We start from the raw sequence: 20511 nt of genomic DNA, 5'->3' as shown, positions 1-20511 counted from the left end.
CTGGGCTTTCTATTTTGTTCCATTGATCTATATTTCTGTCTTTGTGCCAGTACCATACTGTCTTGATAACTGTGGCTTTGTAGTAGAGCCTGAAGTCAGGTAGGTTGATTCCTCCAGTTCCATTTTTCTTTCTCAAGATCACTTTGGCTATTCGAGGTTTTTTATATTGTATTTGATAATAGTTGAAACTATTTTGTATTGTATTTGATAATAGTTGAAAACTTCCCTGAACTGGGGAAGGAAATAATCACCCAAGTCCAAGAAACCCAGAGAATCCCAAACAGGATAAACCCAAGGCAAAACACCCCAAGACACATATTAATCAAATTAACAAAGATCAAACACAAAGAACAAATATTAAAAGCAGCAAGGGAAAAACAACAAATAACACACAAGGGAATTCCCATAAGGATAACGGCTGATCTTTCAATAGAAACTCTTCAAGCCAGGAGGGAATGGCAAGACATACTTAAAATGATGAAAGAAAATAACCTACAGCCCAGATTATTGTACCCAGCAAGGATTTCATTCAAGTATGAAGGAGAAATCAAAAGCTTCTCAGACATGCAAAAGCTGAGAGAATTCTGCACCACCAAACCAGCTCTCCAACAAATACCAAAGGATATTCTCTAGACAGGAAACACAAAAATGGTGTATAAATTCGAACCCCAAACAATAAAGTAAATGGCAACGGGATCATACTTATCAGTAATTACCTTAAACGTAAATGGGTTGAATGCCCCAACCAAAAGACAAAGACTGGCTGAATGGATACAAAAACAAGACCCCTACATATGTTGTCTACAGGAGACCCACCTCAAAACAGGGGACACATACAGACTGAAAGTGAAGGGCTGGAAAAAGATTTTCCATGCAAATAGGGACCAAAAGAAAGCAGGAGTAGCAATACTCATATCAGATAAAATAGACTTTAAAACAAAGGCTGTGAAAAGAGACAAAGAAGGTCACTACATAATGATCAAAGGATCAATCCAAGAAGAAGATATAACAATTATAAATATATATGCACCCAACACGGGAGCACCACAGTACGTAAGACAAATGCTAACAAGTATGAAAGGAAAAATTAACAATAACAAAATAATAGTGGGAGACTTTAATACCCCACTTACACCTATGGATAGATCAACTAAACAGAAAATTAACAAGGAAACACAAACTTTAAACAGTACAATAGACCAGTTAGACCTAATTGATATCTATAGGACATTTCATCCCAATACAGTGAATTTCACCTTTTTCTCAAGCGCACATGGAACCTTCTCCAGGATAGATCACATCCTGGGCCATAAAGCTAGCCTTGGTAAATTCAAAAAAATAGAAATCATTCCAAGCATCTTTTCTGACCACAATGCAGTAAGATTAGATCTCAATTAGAGGAGAAAAACTATTAAAAATTCCAACATATGGAGGCTGAACAACACGCTGCTGGGTGATTCTTGAGGGACACTGAGTTACAGATTATGCTCCCTGACACTCACCTGGAATACAGCCCCCCTGCAGCAATTTCCCTGTGGAGCCAGGCACTTCACCATTTACCCATCCAGGTGTGGGGTTGACATCCATGAACATCGAGACAGTATAAATGTGTAGACTCAAGGCAGATGTGGGCACAAGCCCTGCCTTGCAACTTACTTTGTAACCCAGGGTAGGTTCTGTAACCTCTCTGAACCTTCATTTCATCTTCTTAAAAATGGGACAGTGAGCAAACTCCAGGAGATAGTGGAGAACAAGGAAGCCTGGCATGCTGTAGTCCATGGGGTTGCAGAAAGTTGGACATGACTTAGCTACTGAACAACAGCAATACCTCATAGGTGTTAGGGGAAATTTAAATAGCATAATACAGGTTAAAGTATTAGGCAGAGTAGTTGATAAATTTTAGTAAGCATTAATACTCATTTATGGCATCCATATTGGGAATATCCATGGTCAGATCTAGATTCTGAAATTGGCTGTTAGATTTGCCCTAATGTTTCCTCAAATTTTATCAGACACTGTACTGAATTGCTGTGAGTATTAAGCAAAATTTAGCCTCCAGACTGACCCCTTGCTGACTGGTTTAGTTTCCTAATTCCCATGTTTTTCAGCACATGTAGGTTCAGACTGACCTGTGGTACAGTTACAGTCTGTTGGTGGTTTTCTGCTTTCTTATTAATATTAAGGGATGGGATCCTTGAAGTGAGTTAAGGCTGCAGTCCCAGGTGCCTTGGGAAGTAAATGCCTTCTATAGAACATTTGTGTCCTGGTACCAGGACCATGCTTCAGAGTAAACACTCGGGAGTATTTTTTTTCATTGGTGACCTACATTCATTGTAGGTTACCAGAATTTTTCTCCATATCTGAATTCCTCTGTAGTACAGTTCTGCTGTTATAAAAGTATTCTGAAGTGTTGAGTAAATATTGTCTCCCCAATGTAATGGTGAGTCTGTCAGGAACAAAAATTATCTTCCCTTTGCTGTCCCAAATAATCCTTAGTATAGTATTAAATACAGACTAAAAAAAACATTTTTATTATTATACAAAAATAACCATATTATAAGACTACCCTGATTTTTTAACACTCTCTGAAAGATGTCTCCTGACTCAATACAATGCTGGCTTTTGGTAAGACCCATGAGATACACAAAATTATTAATAACTCTTGATGCTAATAAATTCAAACAAATTTCAGGCCCTAAATTTGAAAACATAGTGTGTGAATACATAGATGTTAGAACTGTCGAATTTATAACTGTTGCCATAGTGAGAAAGTCAGCTTAGCACCTAGAGTTAATGAGTTAATGTGCTTTTTTTCCCCTTATGTGTATACTTCAGGGTGGTGTCTGGATAATTAGTGCTCGACCACCTTATATTTCCTTTCTTATTTTTTTCTTAATCAAAAAATAAGAAATGATGCTGTGGTCAGATAGACAAAGATTAAGTTCTGTTTTTTATGGACCTTTTCTAATTCCTTAAAATAAACTTATGAAAAATATCACTGCTTTGTAGGAATGATTTTGAAGATCTTTTTGACATTGTGATTACAAATGCATTGAAGCCTGGCTTCTTCTCTCATTTACCAAGTCAGAGGCCTTTCCGGACGCTTGGTGAGTTCACAGTTTGTGTCTTTCCTCTCCTGCTTAAGATTTATTCATTCACTTGATAAATACCCTGTTGGCTGACAGCCATGTGCAAAATTTCATGTTAGATGCAATGACGGGAATTAAAGAGATGATAAGTGTCCTTTCCCCTCATGAGGTTACAAACACAAACACATAAGCAAGTCAGTGAATGCGTGGGACGAGATTACAGGCCATGTTCCCTGTCAAGGTGGCAGTGACTGCCTGGTGACACCGAGTAAACTGGGAGGCCACCTTAGAGTGCCCACAGGGAGGCAGTTGCAGGGGACTGATGTCAGCCATTGTCATGGAGACACAGAAAGGGAGGGTGGTGCTTCCCATAGAGCATGAGAAGAAATGTTTAAGTATTGTATTTGGGTTTATGAAGATGTTGCTTGAAACTTCCTTGAGTGTGCTCCCTTGGACTGTATGCTTCTGCTTCAGCTCTGATGCTTTCATAAGCCACCTTGGCTGTCTGCTGCTGGAGTTAATGGTTTTCTCAGTCCCACAGCTTCCCAGTTACGAACGTTCTAAGCCCTCCACGTTGCCCTGCGTGGATAGGACCCTACAGAGCAGCTTCCAGTCTGGGGGCTGAAAACAGGGAAGGGAAGGGATATATTTGTGTAAAGTGAGTTTTTTGTTTTAGTTTTTGTATAAAGAAGAAATTTTCTTTTTTGTTAATAATTGAGTCCCAGTATCTGAGAAATCATGATTCTATAGATTTGTATTTTTTTATTAAGCAATAGAAAGCTTCCCTTTCCAACGTTTCCTACGCAGGGAGCCTCTACATATCAGATGTAGGTTTGCTTTCAAAAATAATTGTGTAAGTTAATCATTTTCCAGTTGCCATAAACCCAGATTATTTACATGGCAAGACATTCTGTACTAAGTAAAGACAGACAGACATGAGAAATAATTGGTTTCCACCATGTTTCTCCAGGAATATGATGATGATTCTTAGACTCTTAATGTTAGGCTAAACATGGCTTATTTTTGACCTATTCTTTAGAGAATAATAGGGTTTTAATTTGATTGTATAAAAGAATTAAAAAATGGCTGCTGAAATGTCAGCCAAATAGGCCTGAATATCTTTTGACCTTTAGCTGTGATGTGGCTTTAATTATCTGTAATTGTGATTTTAGAATTTCTTGTTCAGAATAACTGAGGTTGTGTGGAAATTCATCTTCCATTATTATATGTTGGACTGTTTTATTATCACCAGTAATGGGGGAGGCTGTGCCTTTGTGAGGGCAGAGGGTATATGGGATATCTCTGTACCTTTCTCTCAGTTTTGTGTGAACTTAAAACTGCTCTTAAAAAATTCTTTTAAAAAATATGTCTCTATGTCAACTAAATGCTCATGACGTATAGGTGATTGCTGAATGCTGGCTGCCATCCCCACGTGGTTCCTTCTTACACATGTCCTTCAGCCATGCAAAGCGTGGTCTGTCCAGATGAGTGCTGCCACTCGATGAAAACGTATGATTGTTGACCTGTGTTCTCAGAGAATGACGAGGAGCGCGAGGCACTGCCATTTCTGGATAAACCTGGCTGGTACTCCCAAGGGAACGCTGTCCACCTTTATGAACTTCTGAAGAAAATGACTGGCAAGCCTGAACCCAAGGTATTTTATCATTGGGGTGGAGTCTTTGTGGCCCACTTGGAGAGAGAAACCTTTGTCAACTAAAACCGTAACTCTAAATGCATTCCGCATAACTACCTGCCAACCTCCTTGCCTATCTCTTCTGCTTAAATAAGTCTTTCCTTTGATGTACATTTTTATCTCTGACAAAGAAAAGCAAATATTCCAAGCAGGAACACAGACCTAGAATAGTGTGTGGGTTACCTGAGGAATGTTACCCTGCTAACTGCCCATCAAGGACCTTTTTATATGTGAAACCAGCAATAACTGATTATACTACAGACTAAAGACACATTAGCTTTTAACATCCTGTCATATTGTTGATGTTGGACATTGGTATATTTTTAATAGCAGGACACTTCCTTCTAAAACATGTTTGCCACAAGCCCCATGAGAGGATGGGTCAGTCCATCACTGAGCCCTGATCCACTGGCTCCCACACTGGCAAAGCCCCCGGGGCCTCCTGACTTGGAGGTTCTACCTCATATGCTCTTAACCTGGTTTCCTCATCTGTAAGCTTTGCCTCAGAATACCTCAGAGTACCTGGGAAGCTTCCTGGAGTCCACCTGCCTCGCCCACCCACTCTCAGAGACGCTGTTTCAGCAGGTGTGAGTGGGGCCTATAAACTTTGGTAAATTGGCTCTGTTGTGAGTGTTCTTGCTAATCTAATCCTCTGTAACAGGCTGTCTCCAGTATGCCACCAGCTCTTCAATTCCAGGGGCAGGTTTAACTGTAAACATTGGGGCTCTTTCATTTTCATTTCAGAAATTTGAATTAAGTTCACTTATCTTCTGCTCTTCTTCTGCATGCAAATGAATTGTGTAATTTCTTAAACCTGACACCCTGTGAATCAAATGGAACAAGTCAGTGGTCACTTGTGAAGTTATCCAAGGAAATTTAAGATGTTCATGCAGCTTTTACATGACTTACTCTGATAGCTGTTAAGGAATTTTCTTGTGCCTTTTGTAAAATGACCACCACGTCCCTTCACAGTCCTCATGTCTCAGACAAAATTTGCTGTCTGACTTACAGGTTGTTTACTTTGGTGACAGCATGCATTCAGATATTTTCCCAGCCTGTCATTATAGTAATTGGGAGACAGTCCTTATCCTCGAAGAGCTCCGAGGGGACAAAGATGGGAAGCCTGAGGAATCAGAACCTGAAGAGAAAAAAGGAAAATATGAGGTAAGAGTCTCCTTTAGTTTTTTCCTTGAAAGAAGACCTTTATGTTTGTCATATCTTAGAAAGTGCTTGTTTCTGCCATGAGCAATGAAGTCTGTTGGCACTTAACTGTAATCTTCATGCCCTCTCAACTCTGCAGTTGATCTTGTGGGTAGTTTTTCAATGATGCCGAGATAATGCCATTGACCATCTGTCTGTCTTCTGGGCTCCCTGCTTTCGTCCAGAGCTGTGGCACCATGGCTGTGCTTTGGCTGATGACAAGGCAGCCAGATCCTGACCCGCTGTAGTTACACTCTGTCTCTTTGGCTTAGCCATGAAAGCCCTTGTGCTCTCTTTCCATGGGTCTAATTTCGGAAATTGGTAGCTCCCATAAACTTACTCCTGAGCCACCCCCAATGAACTTTGAGGGAACGAAAATAAAGTATGTCATCAATCTAGAAAGGGAAAGTTGTATATAAAAGCAAAAATAAGCAGAAAAAAAAGATCAGAAAATAAAATGCACTATGCATTCTTCTAAATTCATTCCAGTGGAAGAATCTAAAAAGTCAAAAACCAAAGATCAAATCAAAAAATACCAATAGAAACTATCAAGCCATGGAAAAACGTGGAGGAACCTAAAGTGCATGTTAAGGTGAAAGAAGTGAAAGAAGCTAGTCTGAAAAGGCTGCATACTGTATGCCGCTGTGTGACATTCTGGAAAAGACAGAAGTATAGGGACAGGGAAGAGACCAGGGAATGCCCCAGGGCTCAGAGGGGAAGGGGATGAATAAATGGAGCACAGTTGTAACAAACATAACACACTAATTAATACAAATTGTTAATAACAGGAGAGATCGTGTTAGGGGTGGACCAGAGGCAACATATTTAAGAAGTCTCCATACTATCTGCCCTGTTTATCTGTAAACCTAAAAGTGTTCTAAGAAATAAAGACTACTATGTTAGAAGAAAGGAGTCAGGTTTCTATGAGGTTTCCACTGAGTAACATTTAGTGTTCAGCGTGACACTGGAAACTCTGTGAACTATATAGCTCTGTGGACTGAGTTAAGAAGAGTTTTAAAATAACCTTCCAGAAGGTGGACCCTCTAACTTGAGGGATTGTGGAGGAAGTTTCCCTTAAAGAGAAATTTGGTTTCTCTACAATGTAAAGGAAATTTGGTTTCTTTACAATGATTTGAGAATGCACAGACAATGAAAAGAAAGTGAAGACATGGTGGGAATGTTTCCTTCAGCATTATGTAAACAGTAGCTCCATCTTCTGCCATAGACCCCTTTCCTTGCTAATTCATTACAAACACAACATTACATAATGGGCTTTCTTGGATCTTGTTTATAAGAACACTAACCTCATTCATGAGGGCTTCACCTTCATGACCTAAGTGCCTCTTCAAGGCCTCACCTCATAATTACATCATCTTGAGGATTAGAATTTCGACGTACAAATTTTGGAAGGACATGAACATTTAGACAGTAACAGCATCCATAATACGTTGAACCAGAAAGGGTAAACAAGTCTGCTTTCCTCTTTTCAGAGGAATAACATGCAGCCCAGATTACCAAAACTCAGTGTTGGTAGAACCATTATCCACATATAGTCTGTGCAATGAGAGTCATCTCTTCTTAGTCTCATTAGACAAAGACAATGAGCCAAATAAAAGTTACACTATAAGCTTCTCTTTACACCTTGAGAAATTATATTTAAATACACCTTAAATGTATATATAGAAGCACAGATATTTGTATTCCATACTGCTTAGTATGTTTGGTGAAATCCAAATAGATTCTTGCTAAGGAATTTCTAAACAACAGCATCATCTGAAAAACATGTATTTTCATCTTACTTCACAAATTGAGTTCCAGCACAAAGAATCATGAATCTAAAGGCATACTGGGGACTCTCTGATGCTCTAAAACAAAGTTTTCATCCAGAAAGGATGACAGATTTTATAATTCAAATTATATGGGTGTGATGGGATTTTTTTTTTCATTCTTAATTTTATACAGCATCTATAAAACACTGAGAAGTATTTCTTGAATAAGTCTTTTATTTAGTCTACATTTTTTCTGTGCCTGCTATGTCCTAGGCACTAGGCCCTAGCGATAAACTAATACATGAGATAGTTCTTCACCTTATATAGTTCATAATCTGTCCAGGGCAAAAAGTAAATAGTATGATAATTACAAGATGGTTTGAAAAGTACTGTATTAGGAATAAACTCAAGAGTGTGAGAAAATGGAGGAGGAGACCTAATCTCACCTAAGTGTGGAAAGTCAAGGAAAACGTCCTAGGTGGTATCCAAACCAGATCCCAAAGGCTGAGAAAGGCGTTCCCAGGCAAAGCCGGGAGAGAGTACTTCAAAGCACTGCTTTGTTGTTTAGTCGTGTCTGACTCTTCTGCAACCCCATGGACTGTAGTCCGCCAGGCTTCTGTCCATGGGATTTCCCAGGTGAGGGTACTGGAGTGGGTTGCCATTTCCTTCTTTAGGGGATCTTCCTGACCCAGGAATCGAACCTGTGTCTCCTACATTGGCAGCTGGACTCTTTACTGCTGAGCCACTGGGGAAGCCCTTAAAGGACTACTGAGCTTTGTTTTACTTTTTATATAGTCTGGCTAAACAACTGAAATTTCTGCAGAGTTTTTCTATTTTGATTTACTTAGTGGTGGGAAAAATGAGGTTGAACACTAATTAATCAGTTTCATTATTCTGTTTCTTGTTTCAGGGATCAAAGGCAAAGCCTCTGAATACATCATCTAAAAAATGGGGCTCTTTTTTTATTGATTCAGTTTCCGGGCTGGAAAATAGAGAAGATTCCTTGGTTTATACATGGTCCTGTAAGCGAATAAGTGCTTACAGCACTATTGCAATTCCAAGTATTGAAGCAATAGCAGGTAAGAGGGAAAATACTTAAGAGCTTTGCCTGTTACTGTGGACTGAGGAAGAGTTTTAAAATTGAAAAAGACACATGTATCCCAGTGTCCACTGCAGCACTGTTTACAATAGCTAGAACATGGAAGCAACCTAGATGTCCATCAACAGATGAATGGATAAAGAAGTTGTGGTACATATACACAATGGAATATTATTCAGCCATAAAGAAACACATTTGAATCAGTTCTAATGACGTAGATGAACCTAGAACCTATTACACAGAGTGAAGTTGTTTCATTTGCTAGTATGTTCTCCCATTCCAGGGGTTGTCTTTTCCCCTTGCTTACAGTTTCCTTTGCTGTGCAAAAGCTTTTAAGTTTAATTGGGTCCTACTTGTTTACTATTGTTTTTATTTCCATTACTCTAGGAGGTTGGTCATAGAGGATCTTGCTTGGTTTATGTCATTGAGTGGTCTATGTTTTCCTCTAAGAGTTTTATAGTTTCTGGTCTTATATTTATGTCTTTAATCCATTTTGAGTTTATCTTTGTGTATGGTGTTAGAAGTGTTCTAATTTCATTCTTTTACATGTAGCTGTCCAGTTTTCCCAGCACCATTTATTGAAGAGGCTGTCTTTGCCCCCTTTTATATTCTTGCCTCCTTTGTCAAAAATAAGGTACCCATAGGTGCATGGATTTATTTCTGGACTTTGTATCTTGTTCCATTGGTCTATATTTCTGTTTTTGTGCCAGTACCATACTGTCTTGATGACTAGCTTTGTAGTATAATCTGAAATTAGGAAGGTTGATTCCTCCAGCTCCATTCTTCTTTCTCAAGACGACTTTGGCTATTCGGAGTCTTTTGTGTTTCCATATGAATTGTGAAATTTTTTGTTCTAGTTCTGTGAAAAAATGTCATTGGTAATTTGATAGGGATCACATTGAATCTGTAGATTGCATTTGGTAGTATAGTCATTTTCACAATATTGATTCTTCCTCCCCAGGAACATGGAATATTTCTCCATCTGTTTATGTCATCTTTGATATCTTTCATTAGTGTCTTATAATTTTCTGTGTATAATTCTTTTGTCTCCTTAGGTAAGTTTATTCCTAGATATTTGATTCTTTTTGTTGCAGTGGTGAATGGGATTGATTCCTTAATTTCTCTTTGATTTTTTTCATTGTTAGTATATAGAAAGGCAACTGATTTCTGTATATTGATTTTGTGTTCTGCAACTTTGCTAAATTCACTGATTAGCTCTAGTAATTTTCTGATACTATCTTTAGGGTTTTCTATGTACAGTATCATGTCATCTGCAAATAGTGAAATTTTTTTCTTTAAAAGAAGAAAATTTTCCCATGACATTTGTAGGTTTCTCTTGGATAACATATAGATATGGCAGTTGAGGTAATTAGGACTTGCCTGTCTGCTGGAACCAACTGCAAATGCTGCACTTTTTTTTTTTTAATCAGCCTGGAGTCACGGGATAAAGCTAGGGGAAAGTTACAAGGACAGGATGTTAAGGAGGCCCAGTTGGGCGACGCTGACTTTGGGGCCTGCTCTTCCTCCTCTTTGCTAACTCAAGAGAAAAGGTACCCAAAGAAATGAGTGGCTTTTTTTTGTAGTTTCATGAATGTAAAGGGGTAGAAAATGTGTGGGGGGTAAGACCTGCCAAAGGAGGGATAGACCTGGTAGACTCTCTCAATCTGTCTTGAGACCCTGAAGGATGAATTAGAAGTAGGCATTCACAGGAATTGAAGCTCAGCTTTTTTTATATATATAATATTTTATTTAAACCTTTTTTGGTTATGGTTTAACCATCCAGTATATCTTTTCTCAGTTCTTCTTTCTTGCCATTTGTGGGATTTTCCTTCTCTGATCTTTCTCCTTCTCTTTTCAAAGAGAACTTTAAATCCTTCACTTCCCGGTCATACAGGACAACTTAGCAGGTGATTCCTGTTTCTTGACATGCATCTACACCCTGTGGGTTATTCTTACCTTTGACTAATAATGGTTATTTCAGACACTTACTCCAGGACCAATACAATGCTTTCTCTAATAGAGATTTTGGTGACTGAGGTATTCTTTCATTTCATTACATTTTCATATACTCTTTGAAGCTCAACTTTAAATCATTCTTCTTTTGAGGCAGATAACATCTTTTAGGACTCAAATTATTTCAAAAAAAAACAATTCATATAGTGTTCAGCATGTAATGAAAAAATAGCCAGGTATGCAAGGATATGAGATTACACTAACAGAAGTAACCAAGGATAGAAAAGAAAGGAATGAGAAATTTGGTAGATATATAAAAACTTGGGAAAATGGAAATTCTTATTAAAAAGTCAAAATTAAGAACTGAATGGATGGGTTTAACAGAAGAGTGGCCACAGGAAAAGTGCACTGGTATCCTGGAAAATCAGCCAAAAAAAAAAAAAAAAACCCACAATAAATCCTGAAGAGGAAAAAGCATGGGAGATACAAGCAGAGGGACTATGAGACACAGGAGATAGAATGAGGAGTAAGATTCGTGTCATTAGAATCTTAGGCGATGAGAGAATAAGCCAAAAGCAGTAGCTATAGACTTTCCAAAAATGATGAAAACAAATAAGCCAAAGGTTTAAGAAGCCCAAAGAACTGAAACACAATACATAAAAGGAAATCCCGAAGTTAACTGCTAAAGACCACATAATTAAGAAATACTAAAAGCAGTCAGAGAATAAAGACAGTTTGATTTCAAAGGAGTACTTCAACAAAAGAGTGAGAAACAAAAGCCAAAAGACCGTAGAGTGATATCTTTAAATTGCTGGAAGAAAATGATTGTCACCTTGATAGAATTCTGTACCCAGTAATAATATCATTAAATGATTAAAAAAAAGTATTTATAGACAGAAATGGAGCTTCCCTGGGGGCTTAACAGTAAAGTGTCTGCCCGCAATGCGGGAGACCCGGGTTCGATCCCTGGGTCGGGAAGATCCCATGGCGAAGGAAATGGCAATCCACTCCAGTACTCTTGCCCGGAAAATTCCATGGACTGAGGAGCCTTGGTAGGCTACAGTCCATGGGGTCACAAAGAGTCGGACACGACTGAGCAACTTCACTTTCAGACAGAAATGGAGAAAATGTATCTCCAGAAGACGTGCACTGTCGAAGACACTAAAAGGTATTGTTGCCCATGCAAAAGTAAAAACGATCCCTATTGGAAGACTAGAAACCCAAGAATAAATGAATGTACAGCAACACAAGGACATGTGAATAAACTGGAACTGTAAATATGTGAGTATTTACAGTTAGAAACGATTTTTTTTAATCCTATGAGATTTGAATAAGGAAAGAATTTTAAGACCTGACACCAAGGGCGTATAAATCTCATAGTAGAGTGTTCTAACATATATGGCAAAGGATGAGAGCTATTAAACCAAAAATGCATATCATAGTCTCTAATAAGATATTAACTATGAAAAGAATTATACATACTGATCTAATTATGTAAAATAATTTTAAAACTCCAAAAAAAAAATTAAAATGGGGAGAAAAAGATGCAGAAAGTTTGAATATCAAAAGATGGAAAGAGACAATACCATGTTTATTGTCGTTCAATCAGTAAGATGTGTCTGACTCTTTGCAACCCCATGGACTGCAACATGCCAGACTTCCCTCTCTCGCACTGTTTCCTGGAGTTTGCTCAGATTCATGTCCACTGAGTGGGTGTTGCTATCTAACCATCTCTTCCTCTGCCACCCACTTCTCCAGTACCGTGTTAATGGTAACCAAAAGAAAATTAAGAGTTAGCTCTGTTAATGTGAAGGGGATAAAAAAAATCCATTATTAACATGAAAGAGCATCACTTCATAATAATTTCATCCTCTCTTCATAATAGTAAATTCACCCTCTCTTCTCTCAGGTCAGAACTTAATCCCTCCCTGTTTTCTCAGTACCAAGAAACTGCTGAAAAATCCACTCTGCTTTACAGAGGGGTATATTTCTGCGTTTCCTTGCAGAGTTTGGCAAGCAGCTTGAGCCCACAGTTCAGTTCTCCACACCTTCCTCTATTTTAGGCTACAGCCCAATTTTTTTGTCTCTGTAGCCCCTCAAGACTGCCAAAATCTGTTCTGGTTTTCCTGCTGCTGGTAACTGCCCCTGCCATGCCTCCACCCAGAATTCAGGTGCCTGAAGGGAAAAGCTGTGGCAGAATGTTCACTCACTTCACTGCTGCTTTCTCCTTTCCAGGAATTGTGTGTCCTTGGGTCTTAGTAGTCTCTTCAATTCTCCAATGACTTCACTCTGACTTTTTTATTTTATCTAGCTCTTCTAGTTGGTATCAGCTCCAGTTCAGATGTGGTTTTCCTTGAATCTCAGATTCTTCTTCCTTAAACTGGGTGTATACCACCCTCACAGGACAGATGTGAAAGTAAAGCAAGATATTTTTCTGATGTTTAGTAGTGGGATGATAGTGATGACTAAGACGTGTGGCCTTCCAAAAAGTCCATCTTCTACATCAGTATCCAAATCCAATATGTCAATACATCTTACTTGCTGAAATACTCATTTTTCACTAGTTTCAAAAGCATTTTTTTTTTCATTTTGCTCCATGCTTACACACATAAAATTAAAGAATATGTTTCTTTCTTTTACATACAATTTTCTTATTGAAGAAATGGACCTTGTAACATGAAGGGAGGGACTGGCCCAGAATTACACTGTCATTTTCAGTTTTTATATTTCACTTTCTTTCCTTCACAGTGACTCAAATTTATAGTGAGAGTAGGATTTTATGATAATGGAAGTCAATGAATTATTCTAAAGTACTTGAATTACTCTAAAAACTGTTCAATGGGATATGGTTCTGAAAGAGTAAGAGACTTAAAGAAAAGTGACTCTCCATTATTCTAGGATTTAAATATTTCTCAAAAAAAAAGGGAAAATAATCCCTGTCTTCTAGGGTGATCACTTCTCCTTAAAGAAGCAATAATAACATCAGTGTCTCCCATTTTCGTTTTCCCAAACTTTCCTTCCTCAGCACCCTGAAAGAGAACTTGGCAGAGCCTTTGTCTTCTGACTTTTTTTAGGAGAAAATACTCAGTTGGACTCACCAGTAGTCAAACAAAGCCAAACAAGTAGATTGTTTTTGTGGAGAAAGAATGAGAGTTGGTATATTACATTCAGTATTGATTTTGATGCCTAAGACATTTCCTCAAAAGGCAAAGTATTAGTTTCTCTTTAACTTAGCACTCATTGCTTATGGTCACATTCTCATAAGGAAATCCTCTTGCACAGAACTTGAAATTATTTCAGTAACATATTCAGTAAATTTGGATAGGACTGTGTAATCTACCTGCAAGTACAAAAAAAAAAAAAAATGGCTGAAAGAAAAACAGTATGATGGTCATGGCTTTTAAAATCTTTATATAAATGTTATCCTGGCAATATCTTTAAAAAAAAGTCACAAGAGTTGTTGTATTTCTGTGTTTCATTATTTTACACTGAACTTACTGTTTATGAATATTCATTTTGGTTCAGTTCATATAATTATTAGATAATGTGGTTGATATTATAGTATATTCAGTACACAGTTTAATAGAAAATTACTGTGGTAAACAAGAATTTGGTTCTTTGTCTATCATTCTCTTTTCTTCCAAACAGCACCCAACAGTGATTTTCCTAAGACAGATGCAAATATCTCCCTCTTGGTGAACCCCAATCTGGACATCCTTTTTTTGAACGGAATAGTCATCTGACCTCAGTTTGGCTATTCCATACCCAGTTTCTTAACCTTAGTAGACTTTCTGCTTCCTGTGCTACCTGGAAGACAGAATAACATTCTGTTTTAAAGGAAATAGGGAATGAAAAACCTGATACTCCCCATCATCGCTTGAAACCTTCCTGAATTCATGTAATGTTTCTTTGCATGCTTAGTCATGTCCGACTCTTTGCAACCCCATGATTGTAGCCCACCAGGCTTCTCCGTCCATGGAATTTTCCAGGCAAAAATACTGGAGTGGGTAGCCATTCCCTTCTCCGGGGGATCTTCCTGACCCAGGGATCGAACCAAGGTTTCTTGTATTGCAGGTGAATTCTTTACTATCTGAGTCACCAGGGAAAGTTTCTTTATTCGTCTGTATTCTGTTAGATGTGATTCTCTCATTGACATTTAAATGCGTCAGTCAGTTCAGTCACTCATTTGTGTCTGACTTTTTGTGACCCCATGAACCACAGCACGCCAGGCCTCCCTGTCCATCACCAACTCCCAGAGTCCACCCAAACCCATGTCCATCGAGTCGGTGATGCCATCCCATCTCATCCTCTGTCGTCCCCTTCTCCGCCCACCCTCAATCTTTCCCAGCATCAGGGTCTTTCCAAATGAGTCAGCTCTTCGCATCAGGTGGCAGCCAAAGTATTGGAGTTTCAGCTTAAACATCAGTCCTTCCAGTGAACACCCAGGACTGATTTCCTTTAGGATGGACTGGTTGGATCTCCTTGCAGTCCAAGGGACTCTCAAGAGTCTTCTCCAACACCACAATTCAAAAGCATCAATTCTTCGGTGCTCAGCTTTCTTTATAATCCAACTCTAACATTCATATATGACCACTGGAAAAACCATAGCCTTGACTAGATGGACCTTTGTTGGCAAAGAAATGTCTCTGCTTTTTAATATGCTGTCTAGGTTGGTCATAACTTTCCTTCCAAGGAGTAAGCGTCTTTTAATTTCATGGCTGCAATCGCCATCTGCAGTGATTTTGGAGCCCCCGAAAATAAAAATCAGCCACTGTTTCCACTGTTTCCCCATCTATTTGCCATGAAGTGATGGGACCAGATGCCATGATCTTAGTTTTCTGAATGTTGAGCTTTAAGCCAACTTTTTCACTCTCCTCTTTCATTTTCATCAAGAGGCTCTTTAGTTCTTCTTCACTTTCTGCCATAAGGGTGGTGTCATCTGCATATCTGAGGTTATTGATATTTCTCCTGGCAGTCTTGATTCCAGCTTGTGCTTCCTCCAGCCCAGGGTTTCTCATGACATACTCTGCATATAATTTAAATAAGCAGGGTGACAATATACAGCCTTGACGTACTCCTTTTCCTATTTGGAAACAATCTGTTCCACGTCCAGTTCTAACTGTTGCTTCCTGACCTGCATATAGGTTTCTCAAGGGGCAGGTCAGGTGGTTTGGTATTCCCATCTCTTTCAGAATTTCTTAGAAGCATTTTTTATAGATATTATAAAAGTTTGCAGTATATATTACTGCAATGTTTGTTTTATAAGTGTTTTGATAATGTAATCATTTTAACCTTTTAATAATAGCTACCTTTACTTTAGGAAATGTATAGAAAAGACAGAGAAAGAGGTAGTTGGGTCACCTCTTAGCCTGTATCATTTTGGTGGCTTACAAGAAATCCAGAACCTCAGGTGCACTATTTTTGAAACTCAGTTTTATCAATTTTATTTCCAGTGCTTTTTAATGAGCCTTTTTAATGGCTGAAAATATGCTCCGGCTAACTTGAAGCAGTGAAGACCAGTGAAATTCACTAATACTGAAAAATATTGAATGTTTTTCTATTCAAAGTAATCTTAGTTTTCTCTGACCTCAGAAAGGCAGTGTTCCTTCTTCGCAATTTTCAGCACTAGTTTTTTCCTCGTAAGGATTAACTGTTTGGGTCTTAATGATTCTTACTGGCATTTAAAATATAATTTTTATTTTAGTATCATTTTCGGAACACTCAGTACTACCAAATGATGTTTTACCTGTAAAATTTGTGAAATAAGGATTACTAACCAGTATCTGCATGTGGAATGAATAATCATTACATGACGTAGGTCTTAATGTTTCACTTGTAATATTTATGGTAATGGTTCTTTGAAGAAACTTAGGAAGAATATATCTGAAGGCTAGATTTTGAGATATTTATATGAAAATGTCACAATGTCCCACAATCGAGAAAGTACGAATTTTATGTTCTCTCCACACATTCCTCTTGTGGCTGTGTGTGTGCGCGATGCTTATCGTATGGAAAAGTTGCCATATTGTGCATATTGGAATTAGTTAGCTAAGCATTCAAAGATTATTGTTCATAACTCTCTTACTGTTCAGGGCTATGAAGATTATTGCCTTCCCAAGTGGAGCTAGTGATAAAAAAAAACCTGCCTGCCAATGCAGGAGACATAAGAGACCCAGGTTTGATCCCTGGGTTGGGAAGATTCCCTGGAGGATAGCTTTGCAACCCACTCCAGTATTCTTGCCTGGAGACTCCTATGGACTGAGGAGTCTGGCAGCCTCCAGGGTCCATAGCGTCACAAAGAGTCAGACATGACTCAAGCACCTTAGCACACACACATGCGTGAAGATGATTAGTTCTCATTTTCCAGTTACATAAGTTTCTGGATAAAGGCTTAGAGATATTTAAATTTAAAAAACAAATCAGAGGAGTGTTCCTATTTTGTGTATTTACTTTTGTGTAGAGAGTCAATAAAGGAGTTTATTCACTAGTTAGACCTCTGAATATAATTTGCAATATCTCTAAATGTAATTTGACTTAAATATTACTGTACATTATATAGGAAAAGACATCTACACTGTTCATTCCAGGTGCAACCTATCCTGGTGACAAAAGAAATATTAAAATTATGAAACTCTAAAAACTTTTACTATAAATAACTATCAAATATTGATTTGTTTATATTTATAAAAGGCCTTCTGAGATCTGCAGAATAATTTTTTTTTTTTTTCAGAATTACCCCTGGACTACAAATTTACAAGGTTCTCTTCAAATAATTCAAAAACAGCAGGCTATTATCCAAACCCTCCATTGGTCTTATCAAATGCTGGAAAACTGACAGCCAAATAAACTATCTTTACCAAAAAATGAGTGAAAACCATATATGCAACAAATGTACTGTAAACATGTTAATTTTCAAAAACTACTGTAAAATGTTTTATAGAAACAAAATTATTAATGAAACATGACCAAGAAATTGGTATGTTTTCCATAGGTCTCCTTTCTATAGAGATTGTCTTGATACCCAACAACACTCATTATGTTAAAATCTCAGTATCTTAGAGTTGAAAAGAATCTTATTAATATTTTCTATACTAGTAGTTCTGAAATTAGAATTACCTGGGGCTATATATACGTATATACATACATACATACATATACACATACATATTTACACATTTACCTAGACCAGTGGCCCTCAAAGTGTGGTCCCCAAACCACTAGCATAGCAGCAGATGCAAACTTGATAGAAATGTAAATTTGCACACCCCATCCCGGACCTACAGAATCAGAAAATCTGGGACTGTGACCCAGCAATCTGTGTTTAATTATAGTATGACTCACACCAAAGTTTAAGAACCACTGGCTAGACTATAACCTCCAGACATTAGTTTAATTGATCTGGGGATACAGATGAACATTGACATCTTTAATATGTCCCAGGAAAATGCAGCCAAAATTGAGAATAACTGATCTATACCTGTTGTTTGAATTTACAGTCAAAAACACCAAGTCTAGTAAGATTAAATTATTATTCCAAACTATCAGATTTTATGCTATTTTCCTAATTTCCCAAACAAGGAGATAGACATGATGTCTTCTGAGACCTCGCAGCCATAATGGGACCTGGATGATAGAAGAAGCCAACTGTTTGAGCCTCCAGTGTTAATCATTAGGGTTTAGTTTTTTTTTTCCCTCCCTAATGTTTTCTTCATTTTCCTCCCTAATGTCTACTTCACTTTTCATTCACTTTAAGTCGTGTATTCTCAGTGGGGCAAAAATTGGTTCTTGGTGTAAAAAAAATCTTAATGCAGTGGATTATGGTTCTCCATATCTTTATTCTACACAATAAAATCTTATTCCTTAGTATTTCTCTCATTAGGGAGAAATGTAATTTAAAGCTAAATTTATTAATTATATTTTTTCTTCTAGGGCAAGGGGCAGTGGTAATGAAAAAAGAGGTTGAAAAAAGTTATTTTTAAAAGGTTTTATAGATGTATTGCAGTCCAGGATTATTGTGTTCTATGTGCTTTGTGTAGTCATATTAATAGCGGTTTGTTGCAAGATGTTTGGACCCAGATAATGTTTACAGTATAAATTCCTGGCTACTCTTTATGCTGTAATTTCACTCTGTCCATCATGGACAGAATCAGAAAACACTGGTCACCATCATTTTACTTGGTTTGTAGCCAAGAGTTTAACATGTTGATAGATGCAATGAAAAGATAAATATTTTGTTAAATTTTTAAATGCTCAAATAATCCCCAATATATTGTGGGATTGAGTATCTCAGGGTAGGTAAACAGTTACTGAATTTTTTTCTCTCAAAGTCAGTAGCTTTCTTCAGTATCTGTTAATAAATGTTAATGTCTTTGAAATTTATTTCCAAAATCTCATTGGAATATAATAAAGAGCATGCACAATCAAGCTTAGGGCTCAAGGAAAGATGCTGTTTTCATGTATACTTTCATGGATACCTTTGATTTCTTTTAAAAATAAAGCTATTTTTCCTTATGCATGTTTATTTTGTCAATGGCAAAGAATAATATATCTTTAAATACTTCTAAACTGCTATTATTAATATGAAAAATGAGAACCTCCGAGTAAGTTAATTTCATTCTTTTAGTCACTGAGGAGTGGAAGAAATTCATTCAAGTCAGAAGTTCTGGTGCTCCTCTCAGCAGTACCTACCTAAGAAATGTGAACAAGTTACCACCTTTCAGTTTTTTCCATTTGTCAAAAGAAAATTAAAGTTTATATCCAAGTTTCCCCCCACTTTACTAGCAGAGCAGTCAGTGCTTCTAATGAATGATCTGTTGAATTGTATTTAAACTTTTAAAATTATTGTTTCTAAAAAGTGCCAGAAAAATAATCATCAAAAATTTTAAAGACAATATTGGAGAACAAAAGCTGTATATTCGATAATAAAGTTACATGAAGTAAAAAAGCAAGAAAATTGTGTAAATGGACAAAGGACTTAAGTTTAATATTAGCACACAGGCCTATGAACCCACCATCACCCAATACCAAAAACAGACAAAGACACTACCAAAAATGAAAATTACAAGACAATATCTTTGACAAATATAGATGCAAAAATTCTCAACAAAATATTAGCAAACCAAATCCAACAACAGAAAAAAGATCATATGCTTCGGCCAAGCTGGTTTCATCCTAGGGTCACAAGGATGGTTCAATGTATGTAAAACAATCAATATGATATACCACATCAACAAAAAGACAAAAACCACATGATCATCTTAACAGATGCGGAAAAAGCATTTGATAAAATTCAGCATCCACTTAAGATAAAAATTCTTTAATAAAGTGGATATAGAGGGGACATATCTCAACATAATAAAAACTACTTATTACAAACTCAAAACCAATATAATGTGAAAAACCAAAAGCTTTCCCACTAAAATCTGGAATCAGGCAAGGATGCCCACTCACCATTTCTATTCAACACAGTATTGGAAGTCCTAGGAACAGTAATCAGACAAGAAAATAAAATGTTTTCAAATTGGTAGTGAAGAAGTAAAACTCATTACATACAGATGACTATTACTAGAGTCTTCTATACATTGAACTACTATCTATATACTGGAAACCCTAAAGTCTCCACAGAAAAACTATAGGAGCTGATAAACTAATTCAGCAAAATATCAAGCTACAAGGTTAACATACAGAAATTGGTTGCATTTCTTTTTT

At 37.3% G+C, this 20511-nt stretch overlaps 1 protein-coding gene across 2 annotated transcripts in view; it reads left to right on the top strand.

Annotated features, from left to right (window-relative positions):
* Window positions 1–19314, top strand: part of NT5DC1 (5'-nucleotidase domain containing 1) — a 111871-nt gene extending 92557 nt beyond the window's left edge. For both annotated transcript variants that reach the window (XM_019967176.2, XM_019967175.2), the window contains exons 8-12: window positions 3010–3107; window positions 4625–4743; window positions 5794–5946; window positions 8662–8830; window positions 17534–19314. In XM_019967176.2, coding sequence (XP_019822735.1) covers window positions 3010–3107; window positions 4625–4743; window positions 5794–5946; window positions 8662–8830; window positions 17534–17649 — 655 coding nt within the window. In that variant the 3' untranslated portion in view covers window positions 17650–19314. The remainder of the gene's footprint in view (window positions 1–3009; window positions 3108–4624; window positions 4744–5793; window positions 5947–8661; window positions 8831–17533) is intronic.
* The last annotated feature ends 1197 nt before the right edge of the window (window positions 19315–20511 follow it).

The sequence above is a fragment of the Bos indicus genome, chromosome 9 (assembly GCF_029378745.1).
Source record: "Bos indicus isolate NIAB-ARS_2022 breed Sahiwal x Tharparkar chromosome 9, NIAB-ARS_B.indTharparkar_mat_pri_1.0, whole genome shotgun sequence".
Lineage (NCBI taxonomy): Eukaryota > Metazoa > Chordata > Mammalia > Artiodactyla > Bovidae > Bos > Bos indicus.
This window is presented reverse-complemented; position numbering and strand designations above follow the sequence as displayed.